Here is a 24471-nt window from a genome sequence, read left to right as displayed (position 1 = left end):
TTTGAACCACTTCTTTGCACAGGAAAAATCAAAGTAGTATTTAAAAAATTTCTGTATCACAAAAGCAAACCACCAATTGATAATATTGTGATTGTGCCAATAATCTAATTCCTTTTATTTTGCTTATAAGGTTACAATATTTCAAGTGGGAGCAGCAGTATTCCTATTCAGAATATGGATGAACTGAACAGGCTAGAACTTTTTATCTCACATGCAGCCTGATACCACTCCTCAGGCAACTAAAGTTAAATGCAGTGTAAATGTTTTATATCCTTCATCATGATCATCACCGAACCTGATTAGGCTAAGTGGAGGGAGAAACCCGCAGGATGAGGGAATGATTTCTTCATTCCAAACAATTGAACATTGATCCAATCTTAAAAAGGTGACATTCATATGCTGTTTAAAAATTTCTCTTGTGGTTTGGATTATCTGAACCTCACTCTCCAAGTGATACCTCGCAATTCACTTAGCGATATCAATTGTTCTCTACACAATATATTCAGGTCATAAACTTTCCTTCAGTCAGCTGACAAACTTTGCTATCACAGGCACCTTCAACATTTTCCCTGTGAAAAATTGCCAGCTGAGCATGATGTGAAATACCTTCAAAACCTAATGGTAAAATGCAGTACACCATAACTGGAATTAGAAAGATCAACTTCATTACATCAATTATCTGATGTGCTACAAGAATCCATCAGGGAATGATTTCAAGGCTTTAATGAAATCCTGTGTTTCAAAAGGATATCTGAACGTGACTACATTAATTTAGTACTCATTAGCAAAGATAGTGAGTAGCCTGGTACTCCATTTAAAATAAAAATGGAATAGCTTTCAGTAACATGATAGATATACAGTTGTTTGCATCAGAGGCTCAATCATAGCGGTACTACACGAGCAGAAAAAAGTATCTGAGATTTACAATTTACATTGACCAGACAAAAATGTGTCCCAATTCATGACACACATTTTTGAAGAATACAAATATTTGAACCACTTCTCTGCACATGAAAAATCAATGTAGTATTTTTTTTAAAATTCTGTATTACAAAAGCAGTGAAATATTAGTTGAAGCACCATAAATAGAACTACAGGAATCGCATTTTTATCACAAACCTTTTTCTTCAAAAAACTGACTTTTGTAAGTATTAAATTAGTGTTGGGGAATAGAACTTTTTTTCCGCCCCCAACTTCAAGCACCCAATGTCAGTATCAAGCATATCCGGTGGGGAGGGGGAATACTGTCAGATATCATGAATTGCCCATCTGTAAGAGCCAATCATGTACTGTGGGACCAGTGTTCATGTGTAGTGACAGGTTCCCTCCCTGGAAGGATATTGGTAAGCCAGTTGAGTTTAGCTTTTATGGTTATTTTATTTATTCAATTTCACAACTAGTGGGGTTTGAACTCTCAACCTGCAGGCTGGTAGTCTGGTACCCTAGCTGCTCAGCTACCGTTCTCACAATCATACACACAACTCAAGCTCTACCATGTAATATGCCATGACAGGCACATAAATAATTTTCAGTACAGAGAGTAAGCGCACTGTTTTGTGAGGATAGAGGCCCTTAAATATAAAAAGAGCTCATACAAATATATGTACTTGTCAACCAACCAAATGAACATAAAGTGTTATGTGATCATTCCCAAAGACTTTTTATGCCTGTCATCTTTTCTGGAATAAACTTCCATTAGACCTGACTGACAGCATTTTTTAGATTCTTAATATTCTGTTTCATATCTACGGTGACAAAATCTGCCAAAAGTGATGAAAACAGATGCAGAACCAACTAGTGGTAAAAGTTAAGTGACAAAAGGGTTTTTTGTTCAACATTTAATGAGAGCAGAACAGACACACTACCACAATGCTCCATTCACTTACTAGTGCGGTCAGTCTCCATTACTTATATATTAAATAGCTGTAATCTCCCTGCGTGGGAAAATAAAATCTGGCAAAACGCTAATACTATCGCAAAAAAAAAATGGCATTAGAATTCCGGGATCTAATCTAAGGTCCACAATGATAACAGATGGTGACAGTGGAAAAGACAACAGAAAAAGCACCGAGTAAAGAGCCCAGTGACTGGAAAAAGCAGCAAGAGAAACGACTGCGAGAAAAGGACAGCGTGGGGAAAAATGTCAACAGAACTCAAAGAAAGGCTCAAGTGAAGAAAAGCCATGGTGAAAATCTTACCCTTATCAGAGTGTTTTGATCATGTTAAAGGCCTGGATCAAGCCAAGAAGTGGCAGTGCTGGTGTTGTAGCTTTACCAGGTACAGAACTGCTTCGGGGCTAGCAGAGGAGCCTAGCACGGAACAGCTCAGAACCCTTCTCTACGCCATAAGCAGTGGTGCAGATGACGTAATGATAAGACAGGGAATAAATGAAGAAACAGTCACATACTAAGGTATTATTAAAAGCCTTTGATACATATTTCAGCCTTGAAAGGAACACCATCATAGAAAGGGCGAAGTTCAACAGATGTATCCAAAGACCAAGAGAGAGCATAGATTCTTTCATTAACAATTTATATCGACTAGATGAGAATTGCAAATACGGAGCCCTGAAAGACAAATTAATTTGGGATTGCATTGTTGTAGGAGTCCTAGAAGAGGCTTTATCAGATTTTCTACAGTCAAGGGAGGATTTAACGCTATCAACAGCTGTTCAGTTAACAAAGCAAACAGAAGTGAGAAATGAAAATCATGTATTTATTTGAAGCGATAGGGAGATTTTGTGGAGAAAAACAACTGACACTGCAGTTTATAGGACACAGAAGTAGCAGAGCACCTACTCAAAAACAGGGAAAGGACAAAGAGGGCAAGGGAGCTGCCATTACTCTGTGTTCTCGCTGTGGCGGGAAAAGGCTGCATTGACGTGCCAAAAAAGTGCGTTGCCATTCCTGTGAGAGGAGTGGACATTTTAAGTCTGTATGCCACAGCAAAAAGCTAACACAGAAATTTAAAGAGAAACCAATTAAAACATGTAGCATTCAAGAAATTGAAAACGCAAAAGACAATGGGCGGGATTTTCCGCATCCCCCGCTGCTGGGATCTTCTGGTCCCGCTGCAAGTCAATGGACTTCTGGCTGGGGCACTGCCTCGCCTGCGGCGGGTCCTGCCCGCAAAGCAGCCAGAAAATCCCGGCCAATGAAGTGCCATTCTTGTAAGAAATTACAGGATCTAATGGTTTAATGGGAACTATTGGAGCACAGACATTATGGTCAACGGACATAAAACAAACTTCAAATTAGACACCAGAGCAACAGTATCAGTTCTTTTAGACACAGAACAGTGGCTAAAGCAAGACTTCCTCCAGCCATCGACCATAAGACTCTTCTGTCCAGGAGGCATTCAACTGAAGGTTAAGGGACTGTTGACTGCTATACTTCAGTACAAAGGAAGAGAAATCACAGAAGCTTTGTACGTGATCCAAAACCAAGAGAGTTCATTATTAAGCTGAAAAACTTGCACAGATCTACAATTCATCTATAAAGTTGATGAACTGGGAAGCCCAGGAAAACAAAGAATTCAGGACAGAATTTCCAAACTTATTTAGAGATCTGGGGAAGCTGAAAACAGCCTATCACATCGCATTCAGACCAGATGCCAAACCAGTGTGCTCGTTCACCCCAAGGAAAGTTCCATACCCACTTTTACAGAAGGTAAAGCAAGAAATTGAGTCACTGCTGCATCAGGGGGTCATCTCACCTGTAACAAAACCTACAAGTTGGTGTTCAGGTATAGTTCCAGTACTGAAACCAAACGGCTTACTGCAAATCTGTGTTAACCTCACACAGTTAAACAAAGCTATGGAAAGGGAGATCCACCCAATGACACCTGTGATGAGAGTCTGGAAAGGCTGGCAAAAAACAGGTTTTTAACCAAACAAGATGCAAACAGTGGTTTTTGGCAACTACCTTTGGACAAGGAATCCAAATTACTGACAACATTCATCAGACCGTTTGGGAGCTATTGCTTTAATCAACTACCCTTTGGTATACATCAGCACCAGAGATTTTCCAGAGGTTGATGACAAACATTTTAGAAGGATTAGAAGGGGTCATCTGCCACATGGAGAACATCCTTATCCGTGGGTCCACTACACTGGAGCATGATGCAAGAGTGAGAGCAGTGTTGCAACGCTTGGAAGAAGCAGGATTAACTCTTAATAATAAATAAGAGTTCTTGCAAACAACCATTAAATTTCTGGGACACATTTTTCATGCATCAGGGCTGATCCTCCAAATCCAAGGCAATCGAAAAATTTCCACCATCTCGCAACGTCAGCTTCAACGATTCACGTGAATGGTCAATCAAGTAGGGAAGTTCTTACCTAATTTGGCCCATGTAAATGAACCACTGCAACAATTGCTTAGGCAAGACCAAGCATGATGTTGGGAAGAAAATCAACAAATTTTGTTCAAAAGGATAAGAGATGCTCAATTCACCAAACATATTGGCTCACTAGGATTCACAACTGCCAACAATAGTTGCCGCAGATGCATCATCAACTGGACTAGAAACAGTACTCTTTCAAATTCAGAGAGATTGTAAACGCAGACCAGTGTACTATGCATCTCGATCGCTGACTGAAATAGAACATAGGTACGCTGTAATTGATAAAGAGGCACTGGCAGCTACATGGGCCTGTGAGCAGTTTGCTGACTACGTCTTAGGCCTAAAGCTTACGATTGAGACAGACCACAAACCATTGGTTACCTTATTAAATGCTAAAGAATTAGCAAAGATGCTGCCAAGAGTCCAGAGATTTCAGTTGAAATTGATTAGATTCGATGCCACAACCAAATGTCCAAGGAAAACAAGAAGCTACAGTGGACACATTGTCATGCATTCCTATTGAAAATCTTGAACAAGAGGAAATAAATTTTGTCGAAGCTGTGGAGTCCTATATACCTCATTGACCACAACAGTTCTACCAGCAACAACACAGACTAAATGAAATTCTAAAGGCACAAAAAGCAGACGAAAATGTGCTAAAATTCAGGAATACTGGATTAAAAGATGGCCAGGGTATGTTTCAAACAATCTCACCCTGATGCAATACTTTGAGGAATGAAGACATCTCAGTGTCTTGCTGATTTATGATGTGAGATTGGTAATACCAAGAGTGCTCAGACTCAAGGTCCTTCAGAGAATACATCAGGGACACCTGGACATTACAAAGTGCTGTGCTAGAGTGCAAAATTCTGTTTGGTGGCCATGGGTCTCAAAATCACTGGATGAAATGATTTCAAGCTGCATCACCTGTGTGATCCATCACCAGGAGCAAAGGAAACCACTGATAGTATCCTCATTTCCATCCAGACCGTGGGAATGTTTTGGAATGGATCTTTGAGTTCAAGGGGAAGACATTCCTCATAGTTGCTGACTATTACTCCAGATGGATTGTGGTTAAATGCCTTCGTGGTCCCACCTTAGAAGCTGTTATTACATTACCAAAATAATTTCTTGCCACACACTGCATTCCAGACAGAGTCATTTCAGACGATGGCCAACGAATGTTTTAAGCAGCTCACAGATACCTATAGATTTGTCCACATGATTAGCTCACCCAGATACCGGAAAGCTAATGGGGAGGCCAAATGAGGGTGAAGAACGGTAAAGGCTTTGTTGAAGAAGAATGACTCTATCAACATGGCACCTTTAAGCTACCGTTCCACACCACTCCAGGATGGTCTGGCTCCATCCAAACTTCTAATGGGAAGATGACTGCGGATTCAACTTCCTGTTCTTCCGCACACACTTATGCCATGACTCAAAGCAGCAGATAAACAGAGAGTAAGGGAGAAGGAGGATAAGTATTGTGTAAATCAAATCAGAAACTATAATCAACACCATCGAGAACATAACTTATCAGAATGCTAGGTCATGGGAATCAGTATGGATTTGTGACCAAAATCACAAAGGCCAGGTTTTGGAAAAACACTACATCCATGATCTCATCTTGTAGAGACTAAAAATGGAATAGTGAGAAGAAACAGAAGCCCACTTGCATCTACAACATGACGACCTACAATGGAATGGAGCAGCTACCCAGAAGATCAGGAAGAAGGCCGGAACAGTGAGCTGGTTGTCTCTGATGATTCGCATAATACTCTACTGAGTTTGAGAGAGAACATGGAGAACTTGAATCCTACACTTCCTCCAATAGAGTGGAGGACAAGTTAGGGAGATTGGTGAAAGCACCACAACGATTATCTGTGTGAACCAGGGATGAAGGCAGAGACTTCAGGGGGAGATGTAGGATAATGTAAATAATATATTTAATAGGGTCAGAGACTTGGGGAGAGATGTAGTATAAAGTGTTAATGCTAAATATGTAAATAAACTGTCTACATCATCAGTGATGTAAGATCACATGGCAATAGATATGCTGAGAGATAGTTCTATGTGAAGCCTCGTGCTAAGCCTTGTACTTTATATAGTTAGAAGAATGTTCAATAGAACAAAGTTTACCGACATCCTTGTCTTTATCAATCCTGACCAAAGACAACATAATCTAAGACCCACAACGATGATAATGGAATGTCAGGCAGCTGGATGCCAAAACCATGACCTCTGGGTAAACTTTCTTTCACCGTCATCTCCACTTATGCCTCCATTAATTCAACTCTTGCATTTTTTGTAGTTTTCTCCTTTCTCTCTCTCTCTCCTTTCTCTTTCGTACATCTTGATCTCTCTAAATGCCTCTGACACATGGTAAATCACTGATTTACTCAATTGGTATCTGTTACCTATTCTTAATTTCAACCAAGATGTTATGGGTTGCAGATGGGAGACGGCGGGGGACATATAGAAGCTACAATAATATGCACTGGTGCTCAAGAAACTTAGAATTGGATGGAGGAGGAGGAGAAAATGGGCTGGGGTCTGGTGCTGAGAAGTGAGGGGATGTTAAGTGGGATCAAATGCTACATATATACCTATTATAAAAATTTCTGAAAATGTTAAATGCAATGCATGATATCTTTCATAGATGTAATCTAATTTACATTATGCTGTGCTTTGCATTTTAGTCACAATGATTATTTCGCTGACTCTCTGCCTGTTGTAAGCATCACAGCTCATAAAAGAACCAAATCCCAGAGTCAAGATGTCTACTGGAGATCTGTAGAGCTATGAGGTTTAAATATCTTCCTATTTTGCACCCCTCCTCTTAATGATCAAAAAAAAGTTGGTTGGAGAACAAAATAATATCCTAACCAAAAGGCAGTATTCTTGCATAGATATGTTAGGATCACACATGTGTGTGGATCTCCAGCAACTTTCAATTGTGTTTTAATGCTAAGCATTCCTTGAGTTTTATTCTGTGATATCAGTATGCTGGAACAGGGTGTAAAGAACACCACCTAAATATACACTACACACACACACACACACACACACACACACACCCCACCCCCCTCCGCAAATGAACGAGTGCCTTAATAAGTCAACAAACCCTCACACTAATCACACTGTTATTTTAATTGACAAGTTGTCAAAAATGTACTATCCAATCTATTAGTTAAATCTATAACGTCCACAAAATCTATGTATTTTTATGAATGTAAATTAAAAGGGGTAAGATGCCCCGACACAACAGACGTATAACTGGCGCAAATCAATAGAAAACAGGAAACAGAACATGATCAAATTAGATGTCATATTATCAGTTTCAGTGTCTAACCATGGATCAAAATGACACTACTACCCAGAAAACTTACGCTAGTTATCTGACTGACCAAGTTGCAGCTGTGCTCAAATTTCCACCCTTTTGGTGCAAAAGCAAAATACTGCTGGAAATCTGAAATAAAGACAGATAATGCTGGAAATACTGAGCAGGTCTAGCAGTATCTGTTGGTGAGAAAAACAGTTAACATTTCAGGTCAATCACTTCTTCAGGTTCTGGAGATGGGTCCTTGACCTGAAGTGTTAACACTATTTCTCTCTCCACAGATCCACCCTTTTGGTGTTGTCTTCATCTTCAATTCAGCTTTCAAAAGGCAGCTGTTTCAGCTTTGAAATAGTTAAATGTGATTTGCATCATCAACAAGTATTTTTACAATTAGTCGTTTGGTCGTACAGAATTTGATTGCTGAAAAAATACATTTTGTCAAAGTTTTTTGCCTTGCGCTCATCAGAACAAACACAAGAATACCAATGTCAGGGGAAGCAACAACTTTATACAGTATGAGGAGAGTGCTGATTGGTTGGCAAGTGGACTCTGATCAGTAGCGTCTACGTATGTATGGGCTGCCCAAGACACACAAAAGTGATGTCTCTTTATGCCCTATCTTATCTATGACTGGTTCTGCACAGCATGAATTGGCCAAGTGGCTGGGCGAATTGTTACAACAGGTTTTGAACAAGTTTTCCACATACACAGTGAAGGATTCCTTCACATTTGCGAAGACCATACAGGACTTGCATATCAATAGCAATGCTGTGTCCATGTGCTCATTTGATATTGCTAGCCTATTCACCAATGTTCCATTTAAGGAAGCCATAGATATTTGCGCTGCAGCATCATATCATGGCGTTCTAGACCTGCCACCATTGCGTGAATCAGCATTCACTGAGCTTATGAACTCGGCAACTCGCGCAGTTGAGTTCAGCTTTAATGACACTGTGTATGCCCAAATAGATGGTGTTGCCATGGGATCCCCTCTAGGCCCAGCTCTCGTAAACATCTTTGTTGGGTTCCATGAGAAACGTGTCTTCAAAGGAATGACACCTAACCTCCTACCACTTGCCCATTTCCGATATACGGATGATACGTTTGCTATATTTAAATCTGTAGCAGCATGAATTTCCTTGCAAGTCTTAATGGGCTCCATCCTGCGCTCAAATTCACCTTTGAAATGGAGCAGTCAAATGAACATACTAGTTAAGAAATCTGCCAGGGGATTCTCTACCACTGTCTACCGCGAGCCTACCTTCACTGGTCAATATATGCATTGGGATTCTTACAGTTCCACGTGCTAAGGTTAGTCTTATCAGCAACCTCGTAAATAGGGCCCAAGCCATCTGCTCACCATGCAAGCTTGATGCTGAAATAGGGCGCAAAGACTACCTTAGATTACCCTGGAAGGGCAAGGTATCCCAAAAATTTGAGCAACTAGCTGTTTCACACTGCTACTATGCAGTAGCAACACGAGTGATATTCGCCACTAACAGGATGCTGCCGCACATTCTGCCTATCACACAAATGAGTAATGTGGTATATGAATTTCAGTGCCAGGGTAATGCTAGATATGTAGGCCCTACGTCCCAAAGACTGACGGATTGTATCGAACAGCATGTCCCAGCTACTGTTCGCAACGGGCAAGGTACAAACTGTACCCAACCAGCCTGTGCTTGCAAAACTCAAAACACTGTCCAACAATAGATGTGATTCTGTAATTGGACATTTGCTAAATAATCCTCAGTTTGCTAAAGATTACACTGACAACCAATTTAAGATTGTCAGTCAGGCTGACAGTGTGGCACATTTGCGTGTACTGGAAGCTACATATATTAATACACAGGGCCCTGTCCTTTGCAGAGAGAAAGAACACGTACACACATTGCGCCTGTTTCAACTAAACAAAATAAGTGACAGCCATTCGCTGGTTCATTCCTTAGGACAATGCCTTGACCGATCAGGGTCAAGCTGCCTGGTTTAAATTTCAAGCAATGCTTGGCAATTAACTGTCCGTTACCATTATCTGGTGCATTCTCTATGGCAAGACCTCTACCAACCAGAGTCTACTTGCCAGCCAACTTCTGATTGCTATCCAGCTGAAAGTGCACTGGGTGAAGGGCAGGTTTGGGCTCAGTTGTGGTGTCCCTCAATGGTTGAATGGCTACAATTAACATTTAGGCTCACATAAGCAGAGTGGCTATTGGGGCAAATGAACCATGCCTCAGAAAACAAAACTTGATAGAAGTGTTTTTTTTATATATGGCCAGATGGTGGCATCATGCACTGCTAGCCATCTCATTCCAGAGAGGATTCTGGACACACAAGAGAAAAGGCAGCAATTATTTACAGAATACAGATTTGTAATGGAGGAGTTTGTTTGAAAACTCAAATTTCACAAAAATTTAGGAACAGAGATCAAACCCCTTTGAATGATTTGCTATTAATACCACTTCCTTCCTGACCCTGTGACTTGCTAATTGGAAATTTTCTTTTGTTTAAAAAGATTGTCCCATGAGGGTGCTATCTACTGGTAATTAACACAACTTTACTGCAAGGTTCCATCATGCTGAGTATAATGACTCTACGTGGCCATAAAATTAGGGAGGAAAAGTGACAAACATAAGAACGTAATAGAATTAGGAGCAGGAGTAGACCATTCGGCCCCTTGAGCCTGCTCCGCCATTCAATAAGATCATGGCTGATTTTGTGTTTCGATTTCCACATTCCCATCTAACCCCGATAACCTTTGATTCCCTTGCCTAACAAGAATCTAGCTACCTCTACCTTAAAAATATTCAATGACCCCGCCCCCACCACCTTCTGAGGCAGAGAATTCCAAAGTCGCACAGCTCTCTGAGAAAAAAATTTCACCTCACTATCCTAAAAGGACGACCCCGAATTTTAAAACAGTGCCCCCTAGTTCTGGACTCACCCATAAGAGGAAACGTCCTTTCCATGTACACCTTGCTGTTCAAGATCTTATATATTTCAATCAAGTCACCCCTCACTCTTCTAAACTCCAGTGGAAACAAGCCCAGTCTGTCCAACCTTTCCTCATAAGACAACCCACTCATTCCAGGTATCAATCTAGTAAATCTCCTTTGAACCACCTCTAATGCATTTACATCCTTCCTTAAATAAGGAGACCAAAACTGCACACAATATTCGAGATGTGGTCTCACCAATGCCCTGTATAACTGAAGCATAACATCATTACTTGTATGTTCAATCCCTCTCATAATAAAGGATAGCATTCCATTGGCCTTCTTAATTACTTGCTGTACCTGCGATCTATCTTTTTGTGACCCATGTACTAGAAAATCTAGATCTCTCTGCGCCTCAGAATTATGCAGCTGTTCTCCATTTAAGTAATACTCTGCTTTTTTGTTCTTCCTGCCAAAGTGAACAGCTTCACATTTTTCCACATTAAACTCCATTTGCCAGTTCTTTGCCCACTCACTCAACCAATCTATATCCATCTGCAACCTCCTTGTGTCCTCTTCACAACATACCTTCCCATCTATCTTTGTGTCATCTGCAAGTTTAGCTACCGCGTCTTCACTCCCCTCATCTAAGTCATTGATGTAAATCGTAAAAAGTTGAGGATTTAGTACAGACCCCTGTGGGACTCCACTCATCACATCCTGCCAATAAGAAAAAGACGCATTTATGCATACTCTGCTTTCTACCAGCCAGGCAGCCAATCTTCTATCCATACTAATATGTTACCCACTACACCATGTGTTTATATTTTCTGTAATAATCTTTGATGTGGCTCCTTATCAATGCCTTCTGGAAATCCATGTACAATATGTGTACAGGCTCCCCTTTATCCACAGCGCCTGTTATTCCTTCAAAAAACTCCAATAAATTGGTTAAACATGATTTTCCTTTCACAAAACTATGCTGACTCTTCCCGATTACCTTGAGCTTTTCTAAGTGCCCAGCTATAACTTCCTTAATGATCGATTCTAATAACTTTCCCACAACAGATTTTAAGCTAACTGGCCTATAGTTTCCTGTTTTCTGCCTCCCTCCCTTCTTGAATAGAGGGGTTTATATTTGCTACTTTCCAATCTGATGGAACCTTTCCAGAATCTAGTGAATTTTCGAAAATTATCAGCACATCAACTACCTCATTAGCCACCTCTTTTAAGACCCTAGGATGTAGTCTGTCGGGACCCGGAGCCTTGCCAGCCTGCAGCTCCATCAATTTGCTCAGTACCGTTTCCCTAGTGATTTCAATTTCACCAAGTTCCTTTCTCTCATTCACCTGATTTGCAGCTATTACTGGAATGTTTTTTGTATCCTCTATAATGAACACAGGAGCAAAATATTTGTTCATTTCTTCCACCATTTCCTTATTATTTATTAACTCCCCACTGTCACTCTCGAGAAGACCAACACTCACTTTCGTTACTCTTTTCCTTTTTTAAATACCTGTAGAAATTCTTGTTATTCGTTTTTACATTTCTAGCTAGCTTCCTCTCATACTCTAATTTCTTTCTCCTGATTAACCTTTTAGTCATTCTCTGCCATTCTTTATATTCTGTCCAATTATCTGTCCTGCCACTCATCTACACTGAGTTGTATGCTTTTTCCTTAAGTTTGATGCTTTTCTTAACATCTTTAGTTAACCACGGATGGTGGGTCTTCCCCTTAGAAATTTTCTTTAAGTAGGAATGTACTTATTCTGAATACTCTGAAATATCCCCTTAAATGTCTGCCACTGCTTCTCTATTGATCTATCCTCTAGCCTAGTTTCCCAGTTCACTTCAGCTAGCTCAGCTTTCATTCCCACATAGTTGCCCTTATTTACATTTAAGATACTCGTCTTAGATCCGCTCTTCTCCCTTTCAAACTGGATGTAAAATTCAATCATACTGTGGTCGCTGCTACCTAGGGGTGCCTTCACTGAGGTCATTAATTAATCCTGTCACGTTACATGATACCAAGTCTAATATCTGCTCTCTGGTTGGTTCCAAAACATGCTGCTCTAAGAAACTCTCTCAGAAGCATTCTAAGAACTCCTTATCCAGGCTACTACAGCCAATCTGATTTTTCCAGTTTATGCACAGATTAAAAATCACCATGATTATTGCCGTCCCTTTATCACAAGCACACAATATTTTGAGAACCAACAAGAGGGAAAAACATACTTGACCTCATCGTCACCAACCTGCCTGCTGCAGATGCATCTGTCCATGACAGTATCAGTAGGAGTGACCACCGCACAGTCATTGTGGAGATGAAATCCCGCCTTCACATTGAGGATACCCTCCATTGTGCTGTGCAGCACTACCACCATGCTAAAGGGGATAGATTTCGAACAGATCTAGCAACACAAGACTGGGCAACCATGAGGCACTGTGGGCCATCAGCAGCAGCAGAACTGTATACAACCACAATCTGTAACCTCATGGCCCGGCACATCCCCCACTCTACCATTACCACCAAGCCAGGGGATCAACCCTGGTTCAATGAAGAGTGCAGGAGGGCATGCCAGGAGCAGCACCAGGAATACCTAAAAACGAGCAGTCAACCTGGTGAAGCTACAACACAGGACAACTTGCGTGCCAAACAGCATAAGCAGCAAGTGATAGACAGAGCTAAGTGATTCCACAACCAATGGATCAGATCTAAGCTCTACAATCCTGCCACATCCAGTCGTGAATGGTGGAGGACAATTAAACAACTTACTGGAGGCGGCAGCTCCGCAAATATCTCCATCCTCAATGATGGAGGAGCCCAGCACATCAGTGCAAAAGATAAGACTGAAGCATTCGCAACAATCTTCAGCCAGAAGTGCCGAGTGGATGATCCATCTTGGCCTCCTCCGAAGGTCCCCAGCATCACAGATGCCAGTCTTCAGCCAATTTGTTTCACTCCACGTGATATCAAGAAATGGCTGAAGGCACAGGATACTGCAAAGGCTATGGGCCCTGACAATATTTTGGCAATACTACTGAAGACTTGTGCTTCAGAACTTGCCGCGCCCCTAGCCAAGCTGTTCCAGTACAGCTACAACATTGGCATCTACCTGGCTATATGGAAAATTGCCAAGGTATGTCCTGTACACGAAAAGCAGGACAAATCTAGCCCAGCCAATTACTGCCCCATCAGTCTACTCTCGATCATCAGTAAAGTGATATAAAGAGTCATCAACAGTGCTATCAAGCGGCACTTGCTTAGCAATAATCTGCTCACTGACGCTCAGTTTGGGTTCTGCCAGCATCACTCAGCTCCTAATCTCATCACAACCTTGGTTCAAACATGGACAAAGAGCTGAACTCCCGAGGTGAGGTGAGAGTGACTGTTGTTGACATCAAGGCAGCATTTGACCAAGGGTGGCATCAAGGAGTCCTTGCAAAACTGGAGTCAATGGGAATCAGGGGCAAAACTCTCTGCTGGTTGGAGTCATAACTAGCACAAAGGAAGGTGGTTGTTGGAGCTCAATCATCTTAGTCCCAGGACATCACTGCAGGAGTTCCTCAGGGTAGTGTCCTCGGCCCAACCATCTCCAGTTGCTTCATCAATGACCTTCCTTCCATCATAAGGTCAGAAGTGGGGATTTTCACTGATGATTGCACAATGTTCAGCATTATTTACGACTCCTCAGATACTGAAGCAGTCCATGTCCAAATGCAGCAAGACTTGGACAATATGCAGGCTTGGGCTGATAAGTGGCAAGTAACATTTGCACCACACAAGTGCCAGGCAATGACCATCTCCAACAAGGGAGAATCTAACCATTACTTCTTGACATTCAATGGCATTACCATCACTGAACCTCCCACTATCAACATCCTGGGGGCTTACCATTGACCAGAAACTGAAATGAACCAGCCATACAAAAACTGTAGCTACAAGAGCAGGTCAGAGGCTAGGAATCCTGCAGAGAGTAACTCACCTCCTGACTCCCCAAAGCCTATCCACCATCTACAAGGCACAAGTCAAGAGTGTGATGGAATGCTCTCCACTTGCCTGGATAAATGCAGCTCCAACAATACTCAAGGAGCTTGACACCAACCAGGACAAAGCAGCCCGCTTGATTGGCACCACATCCACAAACATTCACTCCCTCCATCACCGACACACAGTAGCAGCAGTGTGTACCATCTAAAAGGTGCACTGCAGGAATTTACCAAGGCTCCTTAGGCAGCACTTTCCAACCCCACAACCACTGCCATCTAGAAGGACAAGGGCAGCAGACATATGGGAACACCACCACCTGGAAGTTCCCCTCCAAGCCGCTCACCATCCTGACTTGGAAATATATCGCCATTCCTTCCGCTGGATCAAAATTCTGAAACTCCCTAACAGCACTGAGTGTACCTACACCACATGGACTGCAGCAGTTCAAGGTGGCAGCTCACCACCACCTTCAAGGGCAATTAGGGATAGGCAATAACTGCTGACTTAGCCAGCGAGGCCCACATCCCAAGAATGATTTTTTTTAAAAAAATCATACCCTTTGGTGACTTGGCTGGTTTAGTCATTTTTCCTACATTTTGCTATTTGCCATGTAACCAAATTGTTGCATGTGAAGGGGGTCATTAAACGCCAACAAAAACAGGTTTTGTCCTGAGTGTTACAGTTCTTCACTTAGGTGGATAAAGCTGTTTCTCATCAGTAATATCAGTTAAACGGTTGACAGAACTCCAGCAATGTTCTGTATTCCAGATTTTGACATGATTTTATTTACATTTCCTTTATCATTTCTGTCATTAATTGACAGTTGAAGATACTGCAGTACAGTGGATTACAGGAAGTGATTTATAGTTTGTAATCAAATCACAAAATGCTATTTAAGGTGCTTGTCACATTATTCATGGAGATTGACAGATATAACTTTTTAAATATTACTTCGCAGGTCTAGGTCTTGCTGAACACAGACACGGACCGCTTCAGTATCTGAGCAGTCGCAAATGGTGAACATTGTGCAACCATCAGCAAACATCCCCACTTCTGACCTTATGATGGATGGAAGGTCATTGATGAAGCAGCTGAAGATGGCTGGGCCTAGGATATTACCCTGAGGAACTCCTGCAGCGGTATCCCAGGACTGAGATGTTTGACCTCCAACAACCACAACCATCTTCCTTGTGCTAGGTATGACTCCAACCAGGAGAGTTTTCCCTCTGATTCCCATTGACTCCAGTTTTGCTAGGGCTCTTTGATACCGCACTTGATCAAATGCTGCCTTGATGTCAAGGGCAGCCACTCTCACCTCACCTCTGGAGTCCAGCTCTTTTCTCCTTGCTTGGACCTAGGCTATAATGAGGTCAGGAGCTGAGTGGCCCTGGCAGAACCCAAACTGAACATCCATGAGCAGGCTGATCATAAATAAACTGCATGTTCAGCATGTATAATATATGTCAAAGGTGAGTGTAAGATAGAAAGAACATCATGCAGTTCATAAGAGAGCATAAGGAAGTTATACCAGTCATAAAAGAGAAACCTGTCAGGGAATGAAGGATTTTAATGTACGCTTATATGGGGAATTGAAACCATCAAACTTAACTGTCAAACAATTACATTTACAGCTAGTTTATATATTTTACCTGTTAGAATACAAGGGCTCAGCCAACTAATTATTTTGACATTTGAACATATGGAAAAATCAAATCACACAAACAGAAAAAAATGCAGAGTTAAGTTTGGATTTAATACTTTGCACTGTGATGTATCATCATGAGAGTGTAATGAATAATGAGGAAATGGCAGACTTCTTCAGTGAATATTTTGCATCTATTTTCACAGTGGAAGAGAAGGACAAGGTAGCAGCATTTCAAGGAGAGGAATTTAATAGATTTAATACATATTAAAAAAAACAAATGCAGAAAATAGCTATTCACTGGAATTGTTAAGGGTACACCAACCTAGCTGCTTTTTTTTTTTGAGAAGGCCACTAATATGGTGAGTAGGGCTGGGTGTATGATTCCCAGAAGGTATTTGATAAGGCTTTTGCATAAGTAGGTGGGAACAAGAAATTACAAAGGAATATACAGATTAAATGAATGTACAAAACTGTACCAGATGGTGTTCAATGTGGGGAAGAGTGAGTCTTGATCAGAATATTTTCTCATGACAAGAGACTAAGAATTGTGCAGGAGCTAAGGGATGTACGTACCAGTACATGAATCACCAAAAACTAGTGTACAGGTACAAAAAGTAATTAAAAGATTAATCTTAATGGGGCTGGAACACAAAGGGGAGGTTATGCTTCAGTTGTACAAAGCCTTGGCCAGACCCCCATCTGGAGTACTACATTCAGTTTTGACCACTCAATCTCAAGGATATCTTGGAGGGAGTACAGTGAAGTTTCACAGAATGAAACGGGAGCTCAAAGAGTTAAATTATGAGGACAGGTTGAATAATCTTGGGAGCCAAATTGTTGTAAAACAGAACTGGTTTACCAATGTCCTTACCCAGTCTACACTAGATGTGGCTCCAATTGCACACCAATGTAGTTGACTATTAACTGCCCTCTGAAGTGAAGCAAGCTATTTAGTTATATCATCGTTCTACCAATGGTTAAAGACCACCACCTTCTCAGGGCAACCAGGGACCGGCCATAAATGCTGGCCTTGCCAGCGATGTCCGCACCCTAATTATCAATAATAAACAAATAATGTTCTTTTATTCCAATTGTCCTCCCTCCTCTCCTGGATGGTTGTATATTATGAAGTTCAGTGTAAGAATACAGAGCTGCAAAATAATCTTGATGTACATTTTCTCTCTTCACCTTGATTCTTTCTTATTTTCAAAATGACCACTGCATATTTCTTTATTCCTTCATCAAAAGGAAGCACAGCAAGGCTTTATTTCCCCAGATAAGCACATCTGGCAAGGGATGTGACCAACTCGCAGTTAAATCACTTGATTAAACCAATCACTACGTTTCTAAGCGAACAGGGAGCCCAGTATCAAAATAAACTGCTGTTTTTGAAACTAGTGCATTAGTTGATTACTTGTTCCTATTAGATAAACATTCTATCCAATGTCACTTTGACACTTACCCTATGGGCAGAATTTTTAGGTTGGCATGCAGGCGTGCGTCCGACCCGATCAGACGTGAAATTGCGCGAGATTTCGGTCGGCAGGCATGCAAATAAGACGACAATTAAAGTTGTTAAAGTTCCAATTGTCCCTGACTTTTCGTGGTCCGTCCAACCTTACGGTTGGCAGACGGGCGGATCTGCCGGGTGGACTTTGCATTTTTGATGAAACCTCATCCAAGGGCGGGATGAGGTTTCCATTATTAAATGAAAGAAAAATAAAAATCTATGGACAGAATTTTTAACATGTTCAGGTGATTGTGGTGCTTGGACATTTTTTAAAAAAAATTGATTTTTGAAATCTTCATTTAATTGTTTTTAAGTTTTCAGCTCCCTGAAGCAGCTCTCTGCCTTCAGAGGGCTTTTATTCAGCGCTCGCCTGCACCCACACCAGCACCTGCCCTCCACCCGCACTCCCACCCTGGCAACACTGAGCATTTCAGCGCGTGATTTATGCTGGTTGGCCGTTAATTGGCCAACCAGCGTGAAATTGCAGTCGGAGGCTGATGACAGTCGGCAGTCCATTCCCCGGCTGGTCCCGGACCCGTCAATCGGGCCCACCCACTGATCTAAAAATGCTGCCCTATATATCTGGAAACAAGTCGTTTCTCCATTTAAAAAAAAATTTCTCTACCCACTTCCCATAAAAAAAACTTCTGACAAGCTTTCGTATTAAAGGAAATTATTGTGTAATAGAAACCAAATAATCTTATCTATGCAAATGGACAATTTTCAGGGTGTATCTTTTGTTCTTATCTTTGTCCCTCTCGTTTCCTCAGACCTGGCACCTCCTGTAACAAACGGGGTAGATGATCTGTTTCCAGACTTCCATCTACGTTGTTCTCGGAAATGTGCCTACAACCAAATTACACCCCTGCCCTTGAGGGAACCAAACTTGAATCTCTCTTCTCTGCAGAACTGCATAAAGCTGCCCTAATGTACTGAGAATTTTAACAAAGAAAATCATTATCACAAAATGTTAAGTAGTATTTCCAGTGTGGCCCTGCCCTTCCAATTATTTTTAAGTTTTGTTTTCATGCAAATCACATGACATCTGAGGAATGGACTGTCTAAACCCTGTTGCTTAGCAATAACCAGAAGCAGATAACCACAAATTACAGGTAGCTTTAAGAACAAATTAACCCAAGTGGAAGGAGGAGTTACAATGATCTTTAAGTTGTGGAAAAATGTTCCAAATATGGCAGACACAATCTGTCTCTGGCACATTGAGATTTAAAAAAATGAAGACTTCAATTTTTGTGGAGATTTAACGATTGAATTTTGGCTTTTGATTTTATTAATTACAATACTGTGAAATACAATTATTGCTGCTTTGTCCTAGAAATAAAATAACAGGTCACTGCCAAAAGTACGGGATGATTTTTGCCTTTGACATGTAGACCTACAACAATGTCACTATAGCTCTCAAAGGTCAAAAAGCTGTGCAGTGACTTGAAATCTGTGGAGTAATACAGTACAACCTGAAGAGATAACATCTTCTTCAGTGACTGTTGCAACATCGAAGAATAAAATCCATTTAAGTGAAAGTGATTACAAATGATATAAATTCTTCATTTGCATACAGCAAAATGCAACTTGTGGTTCACAGTAAATTCTGTTCCAAAATATCTCATCTTCTTCTGTTGTTAGGTTAAACTGAGACTTCAAATTCAACCCACAACAAATCACCACAAATATAATTGATTCTCATGGTCACCAACATTTTCTCCATGACTTTGCAATGTATCAAATACTTCCTTAATTTCCACAAAAGGACAGGTTAGAGGGTGATACTTCACCTCTAAACCACACAGGGTTTTCCTGTATGATGCACTCAAGTTACCAGACTGCAACTAACAACCTTTTTAAGTTCTAAAATGACAATCAAAATCACTGTATGCTATTTTGCTGGTAATGGTTAATTTTTTCAAGTTTTTTTTACAATGCATAACAAAGTAATGAGAACTTCTACACCAGTTTTTAAGTTAGGTGCAAGAGCAAGAAATGACCATCTGGATCAGTGGACCAGTTGTTAACCACCCCCGCACATAGAACGTACAAGTTTGTTTCAAAATGTAGCGAGTATGTACCATGTTATGATAAAGTATCTTCTATGGTCCAGGTAGAGCTTAGGTACTGCTGCCAATGATTTTTGTAAGACTTTCAACCTATTGTCTTGTGGGGCACTTATGATGCTGGAAGCTCTGGGACGTAAAAGGCCAAATCTTGGGTTTTATCTAGTATACACATACCCTAGGTCTAAGATCTGTGTTTCTTTTGATAGGAGAGTCACTGAATCTAGCACTCTTGAAACCAACAGCAAGGTTGTCTACTATTGTTCATCCTATTTGACGTCTTCATGACTTGGATGGTGTTATAAAGAGATGGCCTCTGAGTGTGTTCCAAACGCTTCTAAAGTATTGCGACATTCATTTCATAGATGACATTGTGTTACTGGCACATTCACCTGGAAATCTACCGATCACTACTCACCACCTTGAACACTAGACTATGCAGTGGCATAAGGTGGTGGGCATTACATACAGCAAGGCTCCAAAGTCTCACAAAAGGCATCAATTGGGAAAAAAAATAACCCAGGCATACTTTTGCACAAATATTTGAACAGCCACTATAGTTTTAAAATTATGGAAGCACATCAAAAGTTTAAAACATCATTGGAACAGAGATCAGTGGTGTAATTTCAGAGTGCATCGATGTGGGCTCTCCTATCGCAATCCTCCATATGACAATAACCCTGCTGCAATTAAGGCCAAGTGAAGCGAATTGGCAAGTTCAAAGTTGGACTGTAGATTCCTGCGAACAGGTCACCTTCTCTCCTAACTGGTGCAAAAAGAAGTGTACAAGGAAAGAAGAAAAGAAAAAAAATAACTTGCATGGAAAGGTTGTGGGTGGGTGGGGTGGGGGAGACCATTTTTCAGGGATAGTGAATTCTGAAAGTTTGGGTTATGGAACAGAATTACAGAACTGTATAGGGTCACAGATATTAGAAGGGTGCAGAAGGTAATTTCTGGAAGTGTGCCACAAGACAATCATATACTGACAGATTTTGACTTAATTGCACTTAAGTCCTTATTGAAATCTGTTTACATTTATATATAAGATCTTGTATTTGTTATAGGTGTGGTCAGGTAACAGGATATGACTAAAGGCACACAGTAAAGATGCAAGGATTTGGTGACAAAAATCAAGTTCCATACACATTCATGTTTCCTTAAAATATAACTGCATAGTCATTGTGCTTTCCTTAAATGGCCACATCCTGTTCAGCAGTGACTTATTCTGCCTCAGCCACTTCATTATCTGCATTTTTTTCCTCAGGGAAGTGTCCTAGGCCCAACCATCTTCAGCTGCTTCATCAATGACCTTCCTTCAATCATAAGGTCAAAAGTGGGGATGTTCGCTGATGGTTGCGCCATTCGCTCAGATACTGAAGTATCCATAACCAAATGCAGCAAGACCTGAACAATATCCAGGCTTGGGCTGATAAGTGGCAAGCAACATTCGCGTCACACAAGTGCCAGGCATTGACCATCTCCAAAAAGAATGAATCTAACCATTACCCCTTGACATTCAATGGCATTACCATCACTGAATCCCCCACTACCAACATCCTGGGGGTTACCATTGACCAGAAACTGAACTGGACTGGCCATATAAATACCATGGCTACAAGAGCAGGTCAGAGGCTAGGAATTCTGCAGCCAGTAACTCACCTCCTGATCCCCCAAAACCTGTCCGCCATCTACAAGGCACAAGTCAGGATTGTGATGGAATGCTCCTCACCTGCCTGGATGAGTGCAGCTCCCACAACACACAAGCAGCTTGACCATCCAGGACAAAGCAGCCCACTTGATTGGCACCCCATCCACAAACATTCACTCCCTCCACCACCGACAAACAGTGGCAGCAGTGTGTACCATCTACAAGATGCACTGCAGGAATTCACCAAGGCTTCTCAGACAGCACCTTCCAAACCCATGACAAATACCATCTAGAAGGACAAGGGCAGCAGATATATGGGAACACCACCACCTGGAAGTCCCCCTCCAAGTCACTCACCAAACTGACTTGGAAATATATCACCATTCCATCACTGTTGCTGGGTCAAAATCCTGGAACTCCCCCCACCCTAACAGCACTGTACTTACACCATAAGGACTGCAGCAGTTCAAGACAGCTGCTCACCATCACCTTCTCAAGGGCAATTAGAATTGGGCAATAAATGCTGGTATAGGCAGCGAGGCCCACATCCCATAAATAAATTGTTAAAAATTAGGTAATTCCTAGATATAGTTTCCAAATGTTTCTCTGGAGTCACTAATATATCCAGAACTAACATCAGTGGGTCTTTGATGCAAAGTAGATCCAAAAAGATGAAACCTCCCATTCTATTTAAAAAAACTCAGTAGTCTCATCAGCAGATATAATCGATATGTTAGCAGTAATTCAGAATAGGAACAATTCAACAATTCCAGCCAAATAACTGTTGGGGACATGGAGGCCCAAATTATGTCCCAACAGAACAAAAAGTCTTACTGAATGCTGCAAAGCCCACTCATTCATCATTTAAACACATTCCCTGATGAAGTGCACCCCCCTCCTCCTCACCAAACATTCTACAGTTCTTACATAAGAATGCAACTAGAAATTAGCTGACAATGTGTTCGATATGGAACAGGTTACCGACAGATGAATGCAAACACAGATCCAAAACTTTTCCAATCACGTCAAAAGGAGAATGTGGCATGTTAAAAAAGGAATTTAGTATTTAAGGGGGATTATTATCTTCTGCTGAAATGCATGTTAGTTGTGATATTCTTTTCCTTCATTCATCAATTTACTACATTGCAGCCTAGCAATTGATTGTGACATGTGCCATCTATTTTCAGTAAATGACCTACCAGTTCTGTAGTTCAGCAAATGCCACCTTCATCTTTCGAACAGAAATGTCCATTTCCTCTTTAATAACTGCCCGGTACCTGGCTAGGGACACAGTACATCGCTGCAAGTCTTTTGCTGACTTCTCTATATTAGTGCCTAGAGAAAAAAAGTGATTCAGTCAACGTACAGATATAAATTGCCTGAGTGGGAGGGAGGGGGCTGAGCTTTAACCAAAACAATTCCACTAACACAACCTTTACATGAGAGCCATTGAGAGATTGTGCTGCACGAACACATCAACGTGCCAAGATGTGGGGAGAAAAAAAGCTCTCCAATGACTAAGGTCTTTTCAACACAAATTAATGATGTCACAATGAAACTAAACTCCTCAGCATTAGATCAGCTCAAGAGGTGCAGAAGGCTCTATAATGTTCTCCAATATATCACAATATTAGCTACAACACGAATAAAGAACGTTACAACTAGCTTTTTGTCATGTTACCTTTGGGATGGGCGGAAAAGAGAAGAGAACGAAATTTGCATTTATCCAGCACCTTTCAGGACCTCAGGATGTCCCATGTGTTTTCCAGCCAATAAAATATTTTTTGATGTGTAATCACTGTTGTAATATAGAAACACAGCAGCCAATGTGTGCACAGCAAGCTCCCACTAACAAGATTAAGACATTGAGTGGATAATCAGATTGAGGGATGAATATAGGTCAGAACAGTTGCTGCTTCAACTGGAGTGGGGGGGCGGGGGGGGGGCAAGAGAGGAGGATAGACCACTCTCTTTTTCTTCTTAGGCAGTCCCTTGCTTCTGCTCTGATTCGGTGGACTTATCAGCCATTTCAGAATTCAATGCTGTTCTTCAAAAATCGTGCATTGAGATCTTTTGCGTCTGAGGGCAGGTAGGGCCCTTGATTTACGCCTCATCCAAAAGACGGCCCCTTCAGCAGTGCACCACCTCCTCAGTTCTGCACTAAGGGGATTGACTGTGCTCGCTTAACAATTACTGCTGGTAGAGAGATTGGATGCTTTTTTTTTGTTTTATTGATCAGGCTGCCTGTACAGGTCAGTGATACATTTTTTGTCAGCTTGCATGATGGAGGTATAACAGAGAAAGAGTCCCAAACTGTGACCAAAAAAACTGTGCATATGCAGTTGACTGTTTTGACGTCAGGTAACCTAACCTTTAGGCAATATTGTAGAACCATAATATTAAGCAATTCTACAATATAAATAGGTCATAAATTTTAAAAAATTTCTTTCACAGGGTGTGGACATCGCTGGCTATGCCAGCATTTATTGCCCATCCCTCAATGGGCAAGTTGGCTGGTTTAGTCGTTTTTCCTACGTTTTGCTATTTGCCTTGGGCCACAAGATGTGATATTACATTGATCATCAGGTGAATTTAATTGTGTATTAGCTAGCACAACAGGACATCAAATGGAAACAAACATGTTTAAAGTTTGAGCCCAATGGTGATTGGGAGGAAAAACCTTGGAGAAACTGCATTGAGAGGAGGGTGTAGGGAAAGCTGGTTCAGCAAGTGATGATTGATTCTGCAGTTGAATCTTTGTTATTATGAATGTGTTGGAGAAGATAGTGCCTGGCTCCAATTACAAGAGCTGCAGCATGTAAAGCTTCACTTTAAACAATTTTTGTTTTACTTTTTGGTTTTATACAGTATATTGAGGTGCAGTCACAGGTTTCCTGAAAAACTCAGTTGTATTCGTGTACAGGACTGACAACCTGGCCACATTTCTTCAATACAGTAGACAGTAGTCTTTTTTTAAATTCATTCATGGGATGT

The 24471-nt window shown here is 41.2% G+C and overlaps 1 protein-coding gene across 2 annotated transcripts in view; it reads right to left on the bottom strand.

Moving 5' to 3' along the window:
- The window catches only part of spats2 (spermatogenesis associated serine rich 2), a 111160-nt gene that overhangs the window by 22616 nt on the left and 64073 nt on the right, over positions 1-24471 (bottom strand). For both annotated transcript variants that reach the window (XM_078534570.1, XM_078534571.1), the window contains exon 8: positions 22677-22812. In XM_078534570.1, the coding sequence (XP_078390696.1) occupies positions 22677-22812 (136 nt within the window). The remainder of the gene's footprint in view (positions 1-22676; positions 22813-24471) is intronic.

Source organism: Cetorhinus maximus, chromosome X (assembly GCF_964194155.1).
Source record: "Cetorhinus maximus chromosome X, sCetMax3.hap1.1, whole genome shotgun sequence".
NCBI lineage: Eukaryota > Metazoa > Chordata > Chondrichthyes > Lamniformes > Cetorhinidae > Cetorhinus > Cetorhinus maximus.
Note: the sequence above shows the minus strand (reverse complement) of the source record. Positions and strands in the feature narration are given on the sequence as shown.